Source organism: Solanum verrucosum, unplaced genomic scaffold (genome assembly GCF_900185275.1).
Source record: "Solanum verrucosum unplaced genomic scaffold, falcon-dt-bn FXZP01000108.1, whole genome shotgun sequence".
NCBI lineage: Eukaryota > Viridiplantae > Streptophyta > Magnoliopsida > Solanales > Solanaceae > Solanum > Solanum verrucosum.
Window position 1 is genome coordinate 1,936,990 of NW_026020274.1, and position 20,494 is coordinate 1,957,483.

The 20,494-nt window shown below is 32.6% G+C and overlaps 3 protein-coding genes across 3 annotated transcripts; all 3 read right to left on the reverse strand.

The window, feature by feature from the left end:
* Positions 1 to 4,527: 4,527 nt before the first annotated feature.
* LOC125833993 (abscisic stress-ripening protein 3) lies at positions 4,528 to 5,584 on the reverse strand. The gene is made up of 2 exons (XM_049513167.1): positions 5,327 to 5,584; positions 4,528 to 4,836 (listed from the first exon to the last, which is right to left on the reverse strand). The coding sequence occupies exons 1-2, from the start codon at positions 5,477 to 5,479 to the stop codon at positions 4,663 to 4,665; spliced, it is 327 nt and encodes a 108-aa protein (XP_049369124.1). The 5' UTR covers positions 5,480 to 5,584; the 3' UTR covers positions 4,528 to 4,662.
* Positions 5,585 to 9,886: 4,302 nt separating this feature from the next.
* On the reverse strand, positions 9,887 to 10,544 carry LOC125833992 (abscisic stress-ripening protein 2). Its single transcript, XM_049513166.1, has 2 exons — positions 10,354 to 10,544; positions 9,887 to 10,237 (listed from the first exon to the last, which is right to left on the reverse strand). The coding sequence occupies exons 1-2, from the start codon at positions 10,504 to 10,506 to the stop codon at positions 10,064 to 10,066; spliced, it is 327 nt and encodes a 108-aa protein (XP_049369123.1). The 5' UTR covers positions 10,507 to 10,544; the 3' UTR covers positions 9,887 to 10,063.
* A 1,032-nt stretch (positions 10,545 to 11,576) lies between these two features.
* On the reverse strand, positions 11,577 to 12,682 carry LOC125833852 (protein SET DOMAIN GROUP 41-like). The gene has a single exon (XM_049513012.1). It carries the CDS (start codon positions 12,680 to 12,682, stop codon positions 11,717 to 11,719), a length of 966 nt encoding a protein of 321 aa, XP_049368969.1. The 3' UTR covers positions 11,577 to 11,716.
* Between the last annotated feature and the right edge of the window lie 7,812 nt (positions 12,683 to 20,494).

Consider the following 20,494-nt stretch of genomic DNA (forward strand, 5'->3'; position numbering starts at 1 on the left):
TGTCCATTTGTATGGGATGTACGTGCAATTTCTCCTCCTAGTTTTCATGAATAGAATCAATGTATGCATAATTTGATAGATCACCTTGTTACTGGAGATTTTCTTCCCATTTTTTAGTGTGTTTCTCCTTTTCCACAATTCCCACACTATGATAGAAGGGACAGCCTGAAATATATACTTAATCTGGTGATGTGCATCGATCTCCCACCATCGATTAATAATTTGGGATAGCTGCATGTTCTTCATGTTAATTCCCACTGGCCCACAGAAGTGCTCCCATACCATTTGAGCTATGGGGGAGTGTAGGAATACATGAGCAGTGTCTTCTATTTTAGAATTTTCACAACAATAGCATCTTGATATACAATAACATAACTTAACTTGCTAGTCCAAAACTTTTACATTACAAATCTTTGGCCCAAAGTTCAATCCGGTATACAATAACATAGCTTTGATATACAACAATATACAAATGTTTTTTATATTTTTTTACAAAAAAATCTCTCCATCCTTGATCAGATGTCTCGGGTTCAAGTTCTGAAACGTAAATTAATTATATTAGAGAATGTTTCCCTCTCAAATAGGCTTACACAATACAAATCCGAAATGATTAGAGTGCTTATGTAAATATCGAACACCGTAGAAAAATAAAACAGAGTAATAACCTATTATATCTTATAAGTTTATATTTAGTTCGATCAATTAAATAGTGAATTATATTATTTTTAAAAAGTAGAACAATATGGAATTAGTCAAGATGAAGAGTCCTAAATAAGGAAAAATCACACCATATACACATTTAAGAGACAATATTACGAGTTTTAAACCTACTCTTAAAAAATTCTTACTTATAACAGTTTAATTACGGGTTATAACATATCAATTAAATTTAACTTTATTTAAAAATCAATTAAAATTTACTTTATTAAATGATTAATCTTTTTATATTTTATATTATTAATTATTTAATTATATTGATTGCAGTTCCTTTTATATAATTAATAGGTGAGAGAAATAATATTAATGAGAGAGAATCAATTTGTAATTATCTATTACACCTTTTAAGGAATTTTTTAACTTATTCAAATAACTTTTATTTATTAATGACTATTGGGGCCTTTAATTTTAAAAAAATAAATAAATTTATGACCGTATATTTTAACATGTAATTTTCTCTCTCTTTAATCTTATCTTTTTGCTTTTCTTGATTTTTATTTTATTTTAAATTTTGATATTGTTTTTTTTTTAATCTGATTTTTTAGAATTTGAAGAATTCTATATTTTGAAAATTTGATTTCGTTTTTTATTTTAATTAATCTAAAACTTGATTTCTTGAGAAAAAAACCGTTTTACGTAAATTTTGAACTTGTTTTTGGTGTGTTTTTCTATATCTAAAATATTGTTTTGTTGGTGAAATAAGTATATTCAATTCTGAAATTTGTTGATATATATGGATAATATGAGATCATAAAATCTTTAATAAGGATTTCTTAAGTTTAGCTTAAATATGATTTTAAAAAAACACACTTGAATACGGAATATAAATTGAAGAGAGAGGAAAATATAGAACTGGTATTAATTATTGCAGTTTAGACTTTTAATTACATGTTTTGATTTTTGGGTGATGTATATTTCTTTTGCTACAATTTTTGACAACAATATATAATATGCATTGTTTTACAATCAGATTTATTCTTCCCGAATTTATACCCGTTGGATACTAATTTTATACATTTTTATATTTTGTCTTTGTTCTAAAATTTTAAGTTGGATACCAAGTGTATATAAATTGGATAAAATATTAACTTGTTTTAGATTGTCTAATTTGATTGAAATATCAGTTACATTTTGTTTTTTTCATTTTCAATTGGGATATTTGTTGGATACCAATTGAATACAACATTAACTTGTTTAGGTTATCTAATTTGATTGAAATCTGAACCACAAGTTGATTTTTCAATTTTCCAATGGGATATCAATTCAATACTAAATTTATACAAATTGGATACAATATTAACTAGTTTTACGTTGCCTATTTCAGTTGAAATCTCAATTACATGTTTTTTTTTTCAATTTTACCACTGGTGACGTTAGTTGGATACCAAATGTATACCAATTTCATACTAAGATTTGACTTAATTTTTTCAGTCAATATCAATCGCATACAAACATTACCTATTTTTTGAGTATACATTTGAGAAACACTGAATACACAAATGATTAACTACCACACATAATAAATATTCTGAAATTATAATTCATTAACTTAAAAGACAAAATAAATCAAAACATGAGTTTGCCACCATAAAACAACCAAATAAAAATAAAAATAAATTATGTCTTTTTTTCAGAAGGGTAATTTGAACATGTCTTCCTATTGTGTTCCTCCCGACGACATATACTGCTCGTAATCTTAAACCTCTTGAATTTCACATCAGCAAATCATTTACAAGTTGTGATCTCCGTATAGTTCTTTTTGAACCATGCGACAATAATTTCTGCTCCGACACTTTTTGAATTGCATATTTTTCTGTTTCATCATAAATTATTGTGTCAATATTATATCATACAAAAGTACAAATAACTTTTATACATATGTTATATCAATATACAAATTTCATCCCATTTTTATGCTTACAAAATTCATACAAAACTTAAAAATACATATGTTATTTTAAAACAATTTCATGTGTTATTACAGAATACAAAAGTAAAAACACATATGTTATATCAGTATACAAATTTCATACAATTCTTATTCACACATTTCTTACATATTTCATGCCAAACGTTATCAATTATTCATATTAGGATCATGCCACTAGAATACCAAAATAATTCCAACTTAGAAATATTAATTTTCATTTCTTTAATAAACAGTATACCAAATTCATTACATTATTATTCTCAATATTCATTACAATATAATGCCAAAAAAAAATCCAATCAAACCAAAAATCGTACGAAAACATTATCGATTGTCATACATGCTTGGTAGTATAAGTATACAAATTCCAAAGAAAAAATTATCTATTTTTTTAACCATAAAATATACCAAAAAAAAAATGCGTCAGACAAATAATGAACAAATTCAATGTTCATACCAAAATATAACATTATACATTTTTAAAAAAACGCCATAATTCAAATTATTATACACAACAAAAAATCTGAAATCAGTATACAAATTTCATATAATTATTATGCACATTTTTCATACCTATTTCATGCCAAAACTATACCTATTTCATTAAATAAGTCGTCACTTTTTCACAGCAGAATCATGCCACTATAATACCAAAATAATACCACTTTTAACTATTAATTGTCATTTATTAGACAAATAGTATACGAAATTCATTCAAATATAATTCTAAAATCGTACCAACTTGGTATAACCAATATACCAAATTCAAATAAATTTTATGTAATTTTTTAACCAGAAACATATAAAAAATGAATGTTCAAATAAAAATCTATACCAATTTCAAACAAATTTTATGTAATTTCAAAAGTGAATATTCATACCAAAAATGCCATAATTAAAACTATTATTCACAAACAAAATCTGAATAATTTTTTTTCCAGAATCACTGTTCATATTTTTTTTGAACGTTTGATTTGTATTACAATACAAATAAAAAACCGCAAAGAAACACTAACCTGAAGGATCCCATCTACCACTATGTTTTATTAATACTAATAAGATGCCGTTCAGAAAATAAAGATTATTGAATAAAAACGAATATGAATTAGATGAGAGTGACAAGATTTCTAGAAAAAATCGAAGAGAGAGAAACTGAAAGAAAATGGATGAAATCAGAATTTTTAATTAATTTTAACAAATTAGAGTGAAATAAGGAAACTAAATATTCTTAATTAGTTTGAATTTCCTTAATTTATGCTAATTAGTAATTATCTTCAATCAATTCAAATTTAATTAACACATTTATTTCCGTTTTTTTACTTTTTTTTTTCAGAAACGAATTATTTTATTTTTTTATCTTTTTATTTTTTTCAAATTTTTTATTTTACAATTATTTAAAAAAAGCTTTTTTTTAAGAAACTGTTACAACCTGAAATATTTTATTGTTACAACTTGAAAATTTAATTCTACTGCTATAACTTGAAAATATTAGTCTAATATATGTCATATATGAAATTTTCACCCTAAATAATCCACAAAATGAGAACATGCATAAATGCGAAGTTGCCAAATTGTGTGACTAATTATCCATAAATAAATTAGATTGATGTTAGTTGGACTTTCCTTTTATAGACAATTGTAAATTAGATCACTTAAGCACGTATGGAACATAAATTTTAAAACACCTTATTATATTTCCGGAGGTTTAGGCTATCGTCTCCCTCTATTTGTTTTCTATGTATATATATCTTAGATTAAATAAAAGGTTTACACCATCAAAAGCATAAAATTTACATTTTATAAAAAAAAAAAAAACAAGGAAGAAAAAAAGATTAACACTCAAAAACCAAATTAATCAATAGAATTATAGAAAAAGTATTACAAGGTGAGATTAACATAGAAACATCCACACTGGAAAAAATTTAAAACTGAATACAAAAACACATAGTAGTAACTTTTATTTATTTTAGGCAGTCCATAGAAAGATAGCTACCTAAAATAGTAGATAAATTTAATTAGTGGTGGTGTCCTCCCTCAGCAGCCTTTTTTTCTTTCTTGGCATCTTTTTTCTGATGATGTTCATGGAATGCAAATCCACCTGCCCCAACTGCAGTTACTGCTGCTATTTCTTGTTTTATCTTGTGTTTGTGTGCATTCTCTGGGTCTTTCTTTGCCTTGTGCTTCTCATGCTATATATTTATATTTATTCAACAACAAATGAGTTAAAAATTGAAGAAAAATAAAAGAGATAAAATACACTTCTTATTTATATATATATATATATATATATATATATATATATATATATATATATATATATATATATATATATATATAAAGTGCAGTGTCATCCAAGGTATTGTACATGCATTTTTACTAACATATATACGTACGTCTCCGCCTCAAATTATCTGTCATTTTTTTACTACTTTTCGAGATTCAAACTTGAAAAGAAAAAGTAACGATTATTTAAAACAAAGGGAGTATATGACATTAAAAAAGTTATATGATCACTTTAGACTTGGAGCAAAATCATTAGTCCAAGCATATATATCCCACATATAATAGTACCCCCTACATATCCTATTTTAAATAACTGGACACATAATTTAAGAAATTAAAGAAAACTTATGACATGTTAATGAAATATTGTATATCGATGAACATATATTTACGTACCAAGGCGTAAGCACCGGCAGCAACAGCACCAAGTTCACCAATTTTCTGGAGATGGCTATGGTGCTTCACTTTTTTTTCATGATCAACTGGACCACTTTCTTCCTCCTTGTTCTTGTGGTGGAACAAACGGTGATGTTGTTTCTCTTCAGCCATATTATATTGCTTCACTAAATTAATTGTTGATAAAACGTCGATAGACAATTTGTGCTTTGATATTTTGTTTTTCTAGCTAGTCCATTATTTATAGGCTGATGAATTGTAATGTCCAAAAATATTACGTAGTTGGCATGAAGGATGTAAAAATTCGTCCATGAATTAGGTGGCACGCGTTCAATTTAATTTTTTATATATCATCTTGTCATAGAAAATTAAATTTGACTTCTTCTGGAAGTATACACTATTATTAATTAATTAATTACTTGTGTGAACGTTAAAAATTTGAAGAATTATTTCGAACTAAGTGGGGGCTTAATTTTGACTGGTGGATGCTATTATTATTAAGATAGGTGCTTCTGAGATTTTAGGACCTAATCAAACAAGTGGATATAATTATCAAAGGAAAATATTAGTTTGAAAATTTCCTTTTGTTGTTTATTAAACTAAGAAAACAGATAACGCGTACATGGTTGGGCATTTCCCTTTCCAAACTTTTTTTTTTCTGTCTGCGTGTGGGGCAGAATATTCATCGATCGACATTTCTGGGCAGAATATTCATCGATCGACATTTCTTTTAAAGAAAGTAATAATATTTTTATCATTTTCTTCGTTTTAATTAATCATGTGATATTGATTAACTAGGTGTTAAATGAAAGAAAGAAAGATTTTTTTTGAAATTTGTGATCTAAATTTTAGAACAAGTCTTAGACATTTGTATTACTATAGATTATCAAAGTAATAATTTTTAAAGTTAAAGCTATTTACTCTAAATACAAGTACTATTGAAAAATAAATGAAGAAAAAGTAAAAGTTCTTCTGAGACGTAGATATTTTGATATATTGTAATATAATCTTCACCGATTCAATAACAATAATCATTTTTTACAAGTGGTGCAAGCGAAAAATTACTTTCTTTAATTTTGATTTATTGTGATATCACTAGTGTTATTGGTATGGCTTAAAACTGTTATTATAATAGTGAATTAAGATCTATGAGGGAAAAATAACATTGTGAGATCATATTTGACATGTGATATCATTAATTTTAATTATGTCAAATCTTGTGATAATCTTACAGATTCACTAACTAAGTTCATAAGAAGATAAAGAGTTTAAACCACATCGAGGGGGATAAATTTAAAACTCAATTTTTTTTGAGTCATATATGAAGAAACTCAATCTGGGTTCTAGAGATCCTATAATTACCTTTAATGGAAAATGACTTATATGATAACTAGTTATGTATGGACTTTTATTATTCTCTTCCTCTGATGTGAGTGTATTTATCCTGTAATGATCTATGAAGGTTGAGTTTAAAAATTCGTGATGAAATTTATATATTGTATGAGTGGAGTGTCAAAATTATAGGAGCATCATTGTCAAATTTCACTGATATGACTGTAAAAGTTGATCGCTTTCTATGAGAATGAGCTTGTCCGAATTGAGTTATTATATTTTAAAGGGGACAAGTAAAAAGTTATACTGCTAGATCGGTGAAAATTATACTGCAGTGAATTTGAATTTCCTTAAAGATTGTGAGATATCTGCGGCTCAGTGGAAATATTTATTTATTCATTTTTGTTCATTTTATTTTCAACGGTAATTATAATATATTCACCAACAGATTATTATCACTTAAAAGGATAATTACAAACATGATATTAATTCGAATTTGCGCAGGAAATTCCACTTTGGAGGAGTAAAACTAGCATTTCCTATTAAAGATTAATCTATTATTAAAATTTAAATTTAAAATCTCTAATTAAGAATTAAAAATTATTGAAGTTCAATAGCTATAAGTATGTTATTTATAAAAAATGACTACAATTTATATCTTTTTCTAGCTGTATTTCTTTATATATTTTTATTTTTCTATTTATACGCTAATACAGTTTTAATTACAATGAACTAAATAAGGAACATGTATTAATTGTGTAGCATATGAATACTTTGAATTCAAATTGATATCTCTATTTATAAGACTTAAAGTATTAATATATCAAGGATACAAGTATTTATAAAAACTTAATGTATTAATAGATCAAACAAGGTAAAGTATGACAATTAACATATGAACATGACAATTTGAAAAATGAATACATTGTTGTTATTAAAAAAATGAATACAATATAGTATATATATATATATATATATGAATACATTGTTGTTGAATAAAAGATGGATACAATGGACAACATAGAAACAAGAAAAATGGAAAATAATAAAATGTGTAGGTATCAAAGTGTGTAAGTATTCGCTTGTATAAAAAAATTGATAAATCCAACAAACGTCAATCTCTTTTTGGTCAAGTTTTTTCTGTAATACTTGAGATTTGGTGTTAACTCATGTATTTGTTTATAAAAAATATAGAATTAATGTATTCAATTATACTTGTATTGCCTAATCAATCTTTTAAATTGGATAGATTACTTATGTATCCAGATATACTTGTATGTACAAATCACCATTTCAACTTGTGTTAATATTACAATACAAGTATCTATGTATATAAGTATTCTACTATATACAAATTTGACAATCACACAAATCCCAATTTCTTTTTGCTCGTGTTCTTCCTTTACTATTTTTTTTGTATAACTATAGCTATTGTAATGGAGAAAGCAAAACAATTCTTCAATCGAACCCCTATATATAAAAATAGATGAAAATATAGATGGATACAAATATAATCTTCATAAAAAAAAGAGAAAAAATCAATTAAAAGATACTTGATGAAAATTCAAATCACAATCACACAAACCTCAATCTCTTTTTGCTCATGTTATTCCTTTACTACTTTTTTTTTATAACTATAACCATTGCAATGGAGAAAATAAAATAATTCTTCAATTGAACCCCTATAAAAATAGATGAAAATATAGATGGATACCAATTCAATCTTCATAAAAAAGAGAAAAAAAATCAATTAAAAGATACTCGATGAATTCAAATCACAAAAATTGCTCCTAGAATCATCAAAAAGATCTTAAATTGGAAGGAATATGGGAGGAAAATATTGAGAATATGTGATATAGGAATATTGATGAAAGAGAAAGTATTAATGAGGATAAAATTGAAAAACTGACCACATAAAATGTGCCTAGACATAATTAATTATCCTTGTGATAATAATTTTCCTATTTAATATTTAATAACTTTCCTGATTATTTGTATATAATTAACTTTGCTATTTATTGTATAGTTATATCCATATAACATAAATATAATAAACTATAGCTATTTGTTTTAAATATATATTGATGTTTGCCATATTCTGTAGTTTTTCCTTAAAAAAATTACTTACTATCCTACCATAATCGTCTTATTGGTTAAAGTTCTTATCTTTAAAAAGGCCCATTGACAATAGTTGTGACTTTGGCCTTTGGTTTGTGGTTGCTCTCCAACCCAATGTTTTTGGACATTTGTTTTCTTCAAATATCACTTTAGAAATTAGATTTGAACTGAAGATATGTCATCATTTCGTTACAAATTTGATCATCGTAAAATTTTGTAACAGGAGAATAGAATTGTCATATCATCACAAACTGTCACACATTAATATATATTTTACCATAAATTTATGATAAATTCGTTATACACGCGTATATCATCAATAAGTTAATTTGGGGTTATTAAAAAAATGATTTTCTTATCCAGTTTTCAATCACCATCGCATTTTTCCTCTATTAAGTGGGAGCTACATAATTAGATGGCAAAAATTGTTAATCATCCACCAAAATATGGAATTACTTAGCTATTAAGGCTAACAGCACGTGGCAAAAGAGAAAAACAAACATAATGACCCTACTACAAGATGAAAATGTCATGTATACGTAACTGTCATTCAAATCAATCTTATCATAGGCGAATTTAGGATTTTTTTCAAATATGGGTACATCCAGGAAAATGTATTAAGTTGGAATTAATCCAAATATGGATGCACCAAAAAAAATGTATTGAGTGAGAATTGATTCTTAATCTTCAAGGTCAAAAGCCCAACATTTAACCATGTGGATCAGATAGACTTCTTATAGTACGGGTGTCAAAATATAATAATATACAAATTTTAGAAAATATATACATAAAATATTAGTTTAACGAAGAGGCCAAGGGTTCCGATGCCCTTATTTTTACCTTTAGATTCGCCACTGCGCGTATGAATTCGAATTAGCCAAAATGTCAATATAAATATTGAACAAATGAATAATAATAATATATTCAATGTAATCCAAAAAAGTAAAATTTGAAGACAATAAAATGTATGCAGATTATATCCATACCTCAGAGGTAAAGATGTTGATCTGATAGACCTTGACTCAATAAAAAACAAAAAACAGTAATGAAAGTATAAGAATCAACAAATAATAACAAAAAAAGAAACGTAATAAAATAATACACCAGACGAAATATAAAAATTTACACTCAAAAAGCAAATTAATCCATAGACGAAGTATTACATGGTGAGATTAACATAGAAACACAAAATCAAACACTCTGAAGGGAAACAAATACACATAGTAATATCTTTTATTTATATTAGACAACATGGAGTCCATGGGTGCCTAAAATAGTTAAATTTGATTAGTAGTGGTGTCCTCCCTCAGCTTCTTTTTTCTCTTTCTTGGAATCTTTTTTCTGATGATGTTCATGGAATGCAAATCCACCAGCACCAACTGCAGCTACTGCTGCAATCTCTTCCTCTATCTTGTGTTTGTGTGCATTCTCTGGGTCCTTCTTTGCCTTGTGCTTCTCATGCTATATATATATATTTATTCAACCACAAACAGAGTAAGAAATTAAACAAGACTTGTAACGTATAAAAAAAATATCATAGTATATTGACTATAGAATATATGTTATTATTTTCGTACCAAGGCGAAAGCACCAGCAGCAACAGCACCAAGTTCACCGATTTTCTCGAGATGGCTGTGGTGCTTCACTTCTTTTTCATAATCAACTGGTCCACCCTCTTCCTCCTTGTTCTTGTGGTGGAACAAATGGTGATGGTGTTTCTCTTCAGCCATATTATATTGCTTCTCTAAATTAATGTCAATTTACAAATGGTTGATAATTGATATTTTGATCACCAAAATGTCCATTATTTATAGCTGATTAGTTGTATAGACAATGTCCAAAAATATTAGCTAACGTGAGTGATGAGAAAATGTTGTGAAAGGGATTTCTATATATTAGGTGGAGCCTTCAATTATGATATTTTTTTATAGTATAGTTTGATTTCATCTGGATGTAAATATTATTAATTAATTACTTACTTGTGTGAGCGTTAGAAATTTCAAACAATTATTAATAGTTTATTTCGAACTAAGTGAGGTTTTGACTGGTGGATGTTATATCTGTTAAATGTTAGTTTGAAAATTTCCTTGCGTTTACCTAAATCAGAAAACAGATAACATGTGGTTCGGCATTTCTTTTTCAAATTTTTTTTTTTTTGTGTACGTGTAGAAGAAGAGCTGGAATTTAGAAAGAAAAAAAATAAGGGAAAAAGGAAAAGAAAAGTGCATTTTCTAATGACTAACGCCTAATATAAACATATATGATAAAAGAAAAAAATTAAGAAAAACTAGGTAACTAAGCAAACATAAACATAGCTACAATGTAAATATACATATATAATCTGACATACTTTTAAAAAATTGTCTAACATAGCTATACTTAGGATTTTATAGCAAATTTTTCCTCTCTCTTCCTTTGATCGCTCGTCTCTCTTTCCCTCTCCCTTTCTCGCTATGCTCTCTATCCCTCTCTACAATTAATATCTTGACATGACATACGTTTTCTTTAATAAAAATTAATACTTAGACCTAACCCAACATACCCTAGATAAACGTGAGTTCTTGACTTTACTTCATTGTTAAGCATTGGGGATTTGCGTTCTTCACTAAACTACTACTAAAAATAGAATTAACATTTGTGATCACACTCATAACTGATTTATTTAGCAGGGACTAATCTTCTCATCTAATTAAAGATTAAATTCCACTTAACCTATTAAATGACAGAATGAACCCCTGGCATCTCAAATCAATGGCCAAAAATGAATTGTGTCATTGCATTTATTCAGTTCAATATGTCAAAAAAGGTACTACTATGCAAAGTTAAGTGGCATGGAATGCCCAGAAAATGAGTTTAGATTTCATTCTATTTATCATGTAGCCAACAACTTAAAGACTGTTAGACACACAATTGGGATTTGTAGGCAACCAATGGCTTAAGTTAACTGTTTAGAATACCTTCGACACTAAGAAGACTTTCAACTTTAGACATGAGTGGCGAATTAGGACCAAAACATACATTTGACAGAAAAGCTCCATAGATTAAGCAGTGAATACAAAGCAGGAACAATTTTACCCGTATCTCGTTGTGATTATCTTCTGCTTCCAATCCAGAATCTGTTTTGTCTGCACTAGGACTTGTTGCATGAGTTGCAAAGTGACTAAAAGATGGCATCCTACTCCCAAGCCATCTAAAGTTAATGGGATCTTCAACTACTTTCAAGTAACCACCTTCCTCTGTGAGGAAATACCAGATTTTTGGTGTTGTATCGGTAACACAACTCAAAAATTGGCTAGTTACATCAACAAATTCTGCATTTTCATCATGACAATCTGCAAATTTATATCTAAACCTATCAAGCAGTGAGCATTTGCCACAAATTTGATACGACGAAAATGAAAATTCCTCAATGTGTCTTCCCATTGAAAGTAACTTCCACACGGAGCTTCTGACAAGACTTAGTAGAGTCTCACCAGCAGTCGTCCAAAAATTTGACACAGGCACAATGAGAGAAGACTCAGATTCTAATAAATGCTGGGTGGCACCTGCAAGCAACAAGGCATATGCTGCACTCGCTCTACTCATATTAAAAGCTTCAGTTTGATGTTCATCACCTTCGGGGTCTAGGGCCAGCAGTTCACTTACAGAGACTTTATATGCAGAAACAAGTGTCATGTAGGCATGCAAAGAGACATGGTGAAGAGGGTGTAATCTGAAGAGCTGATGTAATTTTTCTCCATTAGGCATTAGAAATACGTAAACATGATCTAGAGTAAGCAGGATCTCGAGTTTTTCACAACAACTCTTGGGGTCATTACATGACAGGAAGACATCTATAGCGTCATTCAAGCAATCCATCAGCTTCTCCATTACATGGTCCTCATAAAAGTCGTCACCAGAAGCCATATTTGAACAATCAAAATTTAAAATTAAGGTTTCCTACACAAGAACATTCACAATAGATGTTAATGATCTTAAGACTTAGATACGCCATAATTCTTAGGAGAAGAAACAAGAAGAACAATGATCTTAACTCAGCTTGATTAGTTCAAAACAGTATTCGGCATAAAAGAACACAAAAACTCCCAAAAAATAAAAGAACAAATGAACAATATGATGGAAAATTACAAGAGAAAATATATAAACCAGATTTCTTAGCAGATTGTTAAACATCAGCCTGGAAGTTTTTGGGCTATTTTTAATTTTCTTATTGCTATTGAAATTGATGATATACATAATGTTCATTGACCTAGAAAAGGCATAAGGCATATGACAAAGTTCCAGGGGAGGTTCTATGGAGATGCTTGGTGGATAGAGGTGTTCCTATGGCATACGCTAGGGAGATTAAGGACATGTACGATACAGACAAGACCTGAGTAAGGACAATGGGGGGAGATTCGGAGCATTTCCCAGTCGTGATGAGGTTGCACCAGAAAGTAGGATTTTTTTTCTCGCAGTCTCTTGTCCTACTATTTCTGTTACTCCTTGTTATTTCTTGTGACCAGACCCCACTAATGGGATTACACTGGATATGTTGTGGTCCTGCTATTTTTTGTGCTTCGGTTATCACATTCTTCTATTGTTATTGCTCCTTGTTTTCTGAAACTTTGTAATATTTTTCCTATTATTTGATATGTCCTATTACTTCTGTATTTTTTTCTTTTTTTGACTGCTTTGATGTGCGTTTCTCGAGTCGAGGGTCTTTCAGAAACAGTGTCTCTACCTCCACGAGGTAGGGTAAAGGTATGCATACACTTTACCCTCTCCAGAACCCACCTATGGGATTACACCAGGTATGTTGTTGTTGCTATTGATGATAAACACCTTGATAGGTTCTTAGTCGGTTGGTCCAATCCTAGATGTATCTTCATGTCTTAGCAGATATTGGGAATTTTAAAAACCTTAACAAATTTTAGAGCTGAATATAAATTGCTGTTTTTGCAAGTTATTTCAACAGTTACTCCATTCAAGTCTCGACCTACCAGGGTTTAACACCTTAGTTTCTTTGAAACAACATTTATAAGTCACCTCTCATCTGCATGATCATCAAACTTTCATCTGTCTATCAACTGTGGGCTAATCCTTTCACAATCTAACTGCATTCTGATTGCCATCACAATTTGATGTCAGACCAAATTTAAGGAGATTAAAAGACAATATGCTGAAACAGCAATGGCAGTAAAGTCAAAGTAATGAATGAAATAAACCTCCAAATTACAACTATTTCATTGTCAATTACCAAAAATAGATCATAATAAAAGAAAAAATGCTCCAATTACTAGATTACCCACTACAACTCGAATTAAAAGGAATATGCTGTAATTACTGAACATAAAATTTATAAGGTATAAATAATCAAAGGGGTGAAATTGGAATCATTTTAAGTAAGAGCCTACAGTTGGACGAACATGATGGTTTTACAATTTGACTGTACATCACTTATGCATACCTTCTAACCAATGTTCTCAACCCATATGCTGTTACCTGCAGACGATGATCTATATAAGTCGTAGGCATTGCTCTACATCGTTTACAGCAGCAACTGAACCCGTACTTCGACCCCAACTCTGATTGCCCCATCACCTGGAAGACAAGTTAAGTTACATGAGAAAGGAATTAGATTTCACATGAACTGGAACTGATTGAGTTAGAACTTTTTTTTTCTTTTGAAATTTAACTTGTTTAACATAGGACATCATTAAAAATAACTTGCAGAACGTAGCTGTCATCATCAATATATACTGGATTTGAAAATGAACAACAATTCTGGTAAACAATCTAAGCAACAACTCAAATTCTGGTACACTCAATGACCGCATCAATCTCCTAAAAAAGGCCCCAAATTCCTTCCCCAAAAATAACATCATTGACATGTCCCCGCACCGGGAATGACTGGTACTGATGAGGAATTGGTCTGGCCAATGCTTGATCAATACTCTTGTTCTTCATCTCTGTTTCGCCATCTATTGGGAGATACCCAAACCAAACTTTACTCATTTGGCAGAAATTTGGACAGGCTCGACAATTCTTTCAAAGTGTTTCCCCAATCCGAAACCTAGTTCGAAGCCGTTCTGGAGCATAACAATAGCAATCATCTTGTACACATAAGGCATATAAGGCTGTGGAGCCAAGTCATCACCGGTGGCATTTACCAGCTCCACCGTGTAGAAATCACAACCTTGAGAGATATCATCAACGATCGGTGAATACCCATTGAAATGACTCCCTTCACCATAAATGACCAATTTTTTGTCCTTCCAAACAAATTTCATTAGTTGGTGAAGGGTAGAAGGCACAGCCCCAGCCATGGAATAATTGGTCGTCCAAGAAGTAAATTGTAACTGGTGTTGATATCCGACACCTGGAACTCCACGTTGAATTACGCAGGACCCACCTGAATATCCAAGTTTACTACACCCAATGTGTTTCTTTGCACTCCATCAAAAGCCCTCACATTGACTTGGTTCTGGTGAAGCTTTCCCAGGTCAAATTTCAGTTGCCTCAAATTCGCAAGTGGGCAAACATTAAGATACGATCCGTTATCGACCAAGACGCAATTTATTATCTTATCTCGACACATAGTGGTGACGTGCAGAGCTTTGTTGTGCATCATGCCTTCAAAGGGCAACTCTTCGTCACAAAAACTGTTTCAGTGTCCTCGGATGACATGGTTTATCATGGTTGCTAGATTATCACTGTTAATACCCACAGACATATAAGTATCATCTAAAGCCTTCATTAGAGCCTACCTATGCAACATCGAACTCATCAATAAAGACCACACAGAGATCTGAGCCGACGTCTTCTCCAAATGCTTCACAACTGAATAATCTTTCGGTTGCATTTTTCTCCAGAACTCATCGGCCTCGGCTTCACTGATCGACCTTTTGTTTGGTCCTTCATCTGCACAACCTGGGTCTACTTTTCTGACGTGTAGCACCTGCCAGATCTGGTCATACTATGGGTAACATCCATTTCAATCACAAACTTTGGTCGGGTAAGAGTTTCTCGTGGCACCAAAGCAACAACCTCTTTGGGTGTCAGAATCACAAACTCCTTCTTCTCTCTAATGCTCAACAAAGCTACATCTCTTTCCAGTTCATTAGGAGCGATCGAAACTATTGACTTTGTCACACACCAATCATCATTTGCCTCTATCATATTGATAGTGACGTTTCCATGATTTGGCAAAGGATTACTATTGATTTTGGGCGCGGCTGTCTGAAGAGAGACCACGTTCTAGTCAATCAGGTCTTGGATCTTATGTTTCGGGTTGATACAGTCCTCGGTATCATGTCTAACACTATTAGAGTGATATATGCACCTCTAATTAGGTCTATAAGACTTTGAGCTAGTGTCAATTGGCTTGAGCCCCACTGAATAAATATATCATGTCGTAGTTAATCGCTCGAATAGCTTTGTTCGGCTTTCGATGAACGAAGTAAAATTTATGGTAGGCTTTTTCTCAAATCTAGGACGGGGGGGATCGTAATTGCCTTGTTGCGGAGGAGGCATTTGACGATAATTTGGGTCGTTTGAACGAAGGGATTGATATCTGGGATACGAGTTGGTTTGGTAATTCGGATGTGGAGCTAGGTAGTTCGAGGGGGTATTTTGGTAAAGTGGAGCTGGGGTTTGGTACATTGGGGAAGGAGTTTGATAGTTTGCTTGAACGTTCGCACAGTTGGGGACGACATTTCGATAGTGATGAGGTGGAGTTTGGTAAACTGGAGGGGTAGTGTTTTGATAACTCGGATGAGGGGTATTTTGGTAATCAGCCTATGCATAGCAAGCCAGGTACGAACTCTGTGAAGGTCGAGAACGACCTTGGTATGATGAAACTTTCATTGGGGTCTTCTTCCCCTCATAAGAGATAGAACACACATCTTCTCTTTTCTTCTTCAACAAACCCGAGGATCCGGGTGAGGCAGCAACACGGGAAATCTTCTCGGTTCTTAATCCATTTTCGATAGTCTCACCTACTTTGACTATCTCAACAAACTTTGCTCCAACGAGCTGCCTCCTTTCTCCACCTATATGCAAATTCTCGATAACTTTCATTTGATTTTTGCTTCATTTTTTCCAAGGAATAGCGATCAAGAATGATCTCCACATTGTAGGCGAATCACTCAATAAAGTCCTTGGCTAGAGCATTCCAGCTAGGCTATTGTCTGGTTTCATGAGATGTAAACCATTCCAGAACCTCTCCACTCAAACTTCGATTAAAAAGCTGAATTAATAAAGTTTCATATCATCCAACTCCCATGAGATGGTCACAGTAGGCCTTCAGGTGCGCTAAGGGGTTCTCTATTCCTTCGAAAACGTCAAATTATGGCACCTTAAATCCTTCCAAGAGGTCCAAATTCGGATGAATGCATAGATCTTCATAACTCAAATCGTCAACTTCAGGAATACACTGCAACTCTTTCATGGCCCTTCAGATCTCTTCTTTCATATCCAGTTTGACGGCCTCTTCCTTTGACCTCCACTCTCTTTCTCTCTCGCTCTTCATAGTGGTCAAGCTCAGAACCATTGGCGTCATGCTCATTAGGGACCGGGATTTGGAAAGTGGCTTTTTGACGTAGGGATGGAGCAATTAAGGGACTCTGGGCATTTTGAGGGGTTTGATAGTTTTGAGGGAAAGTCTGGGGGCTGGTGTACTTATTTTGGTGATGGAGGGAAGTGTACGGGTGGTTAACGTTTTGGTTTTGAGGGGGTGGACCAGTTTGGAGGTTGGCATTTTAGGGAGGAAGTGGCACTTGGATGTTGACATTTTTTAGGGGGTGGTGTTTGGTAAGAGGCGGAGGCATAATGGGGATTTTCGTTGGTTAAGTCGATGATTGAAGGATTCTGAGAAGGGCCGGAGGGTGGGTTTTGAGCCCGTTCTGCTTTTGAAAGAGAAAAGTGAAATGGAGGTCTTCCGTCTGCTGGAGCATTGAAAGTAAAACTCGGATTAGGCAAATCTTGTCTTCTCTGCATTTCGACCCTCATCTCGGTGATCTGTTGCATTAACTGCATAATTAGTTCGTTCTCATCATCAATGACGGACTGAGCCACGACAACATCGGTAAGGCCAATCTCTTCATTGTTATCACTCATTGCTGTTTTTCCCTTTCAAGAACTTTGACTTGGGAAGGAATCTGTAGGGCCTTTTGATTTTGTAAAATAGGGGTGTTCTGCCAGCTTATCAATACATATCAATTCTAACTACCCGTAGAAGAAAACAACTCAAAGGCAAATCTGTTAGTTTTGATTCAGGACAAATAATGCAAAATATCACATAGAGGGCATATAAATAAATAAGAGTTGCTTCGTTTGAGAACATGTTAACCCACGACTAATAGGGACTGATTCAGGACAAATAATGCAAAATATCACATAGAGGACATATAAGCAAGAATTTGCTTGTTTTATTTTGAGGCTAGTGACTCAGAAAGGTTAAATTGCGTTGAGCTAAGGTCTTTTTGCTATATCTGTCCACAATTGTTGATGTGAATTCAATGTTTCCTTGTAGAATGAAAGGGGGAAAAGAAAATTTTAAAAAGATAGGGGACAGGCCTTGAAAGGCTGCTTACATATCTCCCAAGAAGAATTCAGCCCCTACATAGTTCGAATACAAAGGAAATTTTCATTTTCATTCATTCATTACTGGCGATTACAAGGAAAGTAAAAAAACATGCAATAAAGCTCCCAAAAGATAGATGGTGCTCTTCATCAAAGTTTTTTCTTTTGACTGCTGCATTAATCACAGGGAGTATACTCAACTTGAATCTTTCTCATGTTCATGAGGGATTCCATGTCATAGCGAAACCTGAGGCACCTTCCAATGTTGTGATCTATAGCGTCATGATAAGGGCAGGGTTTCCAGAATTCAATTCCAATGAGATTGATTGATTCGCCATCCGTTCTGATAAAGGCCAATACCCCTTTTTGAACCAACTGACTGTAGATATCCAATAATGTTTTCTTAAAAGGCGTGAAGTAGTGACAATAGAACAAAGTGTGCTCAGTAACTGGCATACTAGGCTTCGGTTGGTCAAAGGTAAGGACGGTGTTCTCTCCCCATATATACGAAATCTCCCCAACGTTGATCAGGTTGTGGATTGCTGCCTTAAGCTCCACACATTCTTCTATAGTGTGTCCTCTTTGGTTCGGGTGGTAGGCACATGTCTTTTGAGAGTTTTCATGCCCAAACCCAAAAGTGGTTCCTTTAAGAGGCCTCAGCATGCGTCAAGCCTTAAGGTGCTCGTAAATGAGAGCACATGGTACGACTCTTACCCCCACATTATGTGTCCGTTCATAAGCTGAGAGAGTGATCGTTTTATCTCCTCCTTTCATACGTCCTAGAAAGAGAGGCATATAGATGATTTCCTCATCGGTATCTTCTTCAGTAGCCCCAGGGTGAGTGTCTTCCGGACCACTATTGGCTTCTTGATTGAAATAAAAGCATTTTCTGCTTATCTTCTGAAGCCTCATAGTTATATCATTGTTGAAGACATCATGTTCCTTTCACATAGCAACCGTCTCCTCGTTCATGATAGCATATCTTGTCATCCTAGCTACTAACTTTGCATCTAGTGTTGCACTTTTGGCTCGTGCAGCTGCGGTGGCTAGCTCTACTTCTATTCTTTTTTCTCCCATCTTTCAAATCTCTTATTTGAATCAGTGCAGTTTCATCCTTAAATTCTCCTGAGTCGTCTCCACCTCGACATTCTTGCCTTTTTCCATCTTAGCAGCAATTTTACCTTTCCTGAGATGATAAAGTAATGTTTTAGGATTTGGTAGTAGGATTTTATTTCTAATTGAGAAACTCAAGACTCCTGGAATTTGGTCGGACATTTTGGTAGTGACTTGTATTTCGCATTGTGGAGATTTTTAGAGAATTTTCGAAAATGAGTGGGCTAAAAATGTCCTCATTCAAAGCAACATATCACATAAACAGTTTAAAGCACACAAGCATATATCGTACGTCCTAAACAAGTAAGGGGTCCTTTTGTGCCAAGGGTAGACCTAGCGTATTTGAAAAATGTATGTGTAGAATTGAACCATTTTGTTACCCATAAAGCAAATTTCGCATATAAAATTATTTTCGAAAAAGCAAAAATAAGCAGGGGAAGTCGGGACTAAACGAGAAACACAAAAAAAAGGCCCACGCAGGGGTCATTTGAAAAAAGTACCAAAATACAAGAAAGGCAAGCCCACGCAGGGGCAAACAACAATAAATACACATAGAAAAACCCACGCATGGGTGAAATCAGCTAAGATGTTCCCGATGGCCCCACCTCTGATCTGCTTATCTTGTTTTGTGTCATGAGATGCTGAAGCCTATATTGAATCATTAACAAGTATTCTTAGCTCCAGTGGCCTTTCTCTTCCCAGTCTTCGAGACACATTCCGCTTTTCTTATCTCCAATCCATAAGTTGAGCTCTCCCAAATTGCTTCTCAAGCATTCTAATTCTTGAGTTACGCTCTCGAAGGCGTACTTATCCTCCTATTGCTTTCGAAGATATACCTCGTGCATATCATGGGCTTCTCTTCTTAACTTTCCTAGTTTTATCAAAGCGTTGGACTCTTTGTCCTCCACACTGCGGTAAATGTTCGGAACTGATAAGGAGATACATTGTATATTCTCTTTTAACCAAGTTTTATAGGTTTCATCGTACCCAGCATTAAATCGGCCCGCGAGGTTGGTGCCTTCTTTCATTCGCACTGCTTTC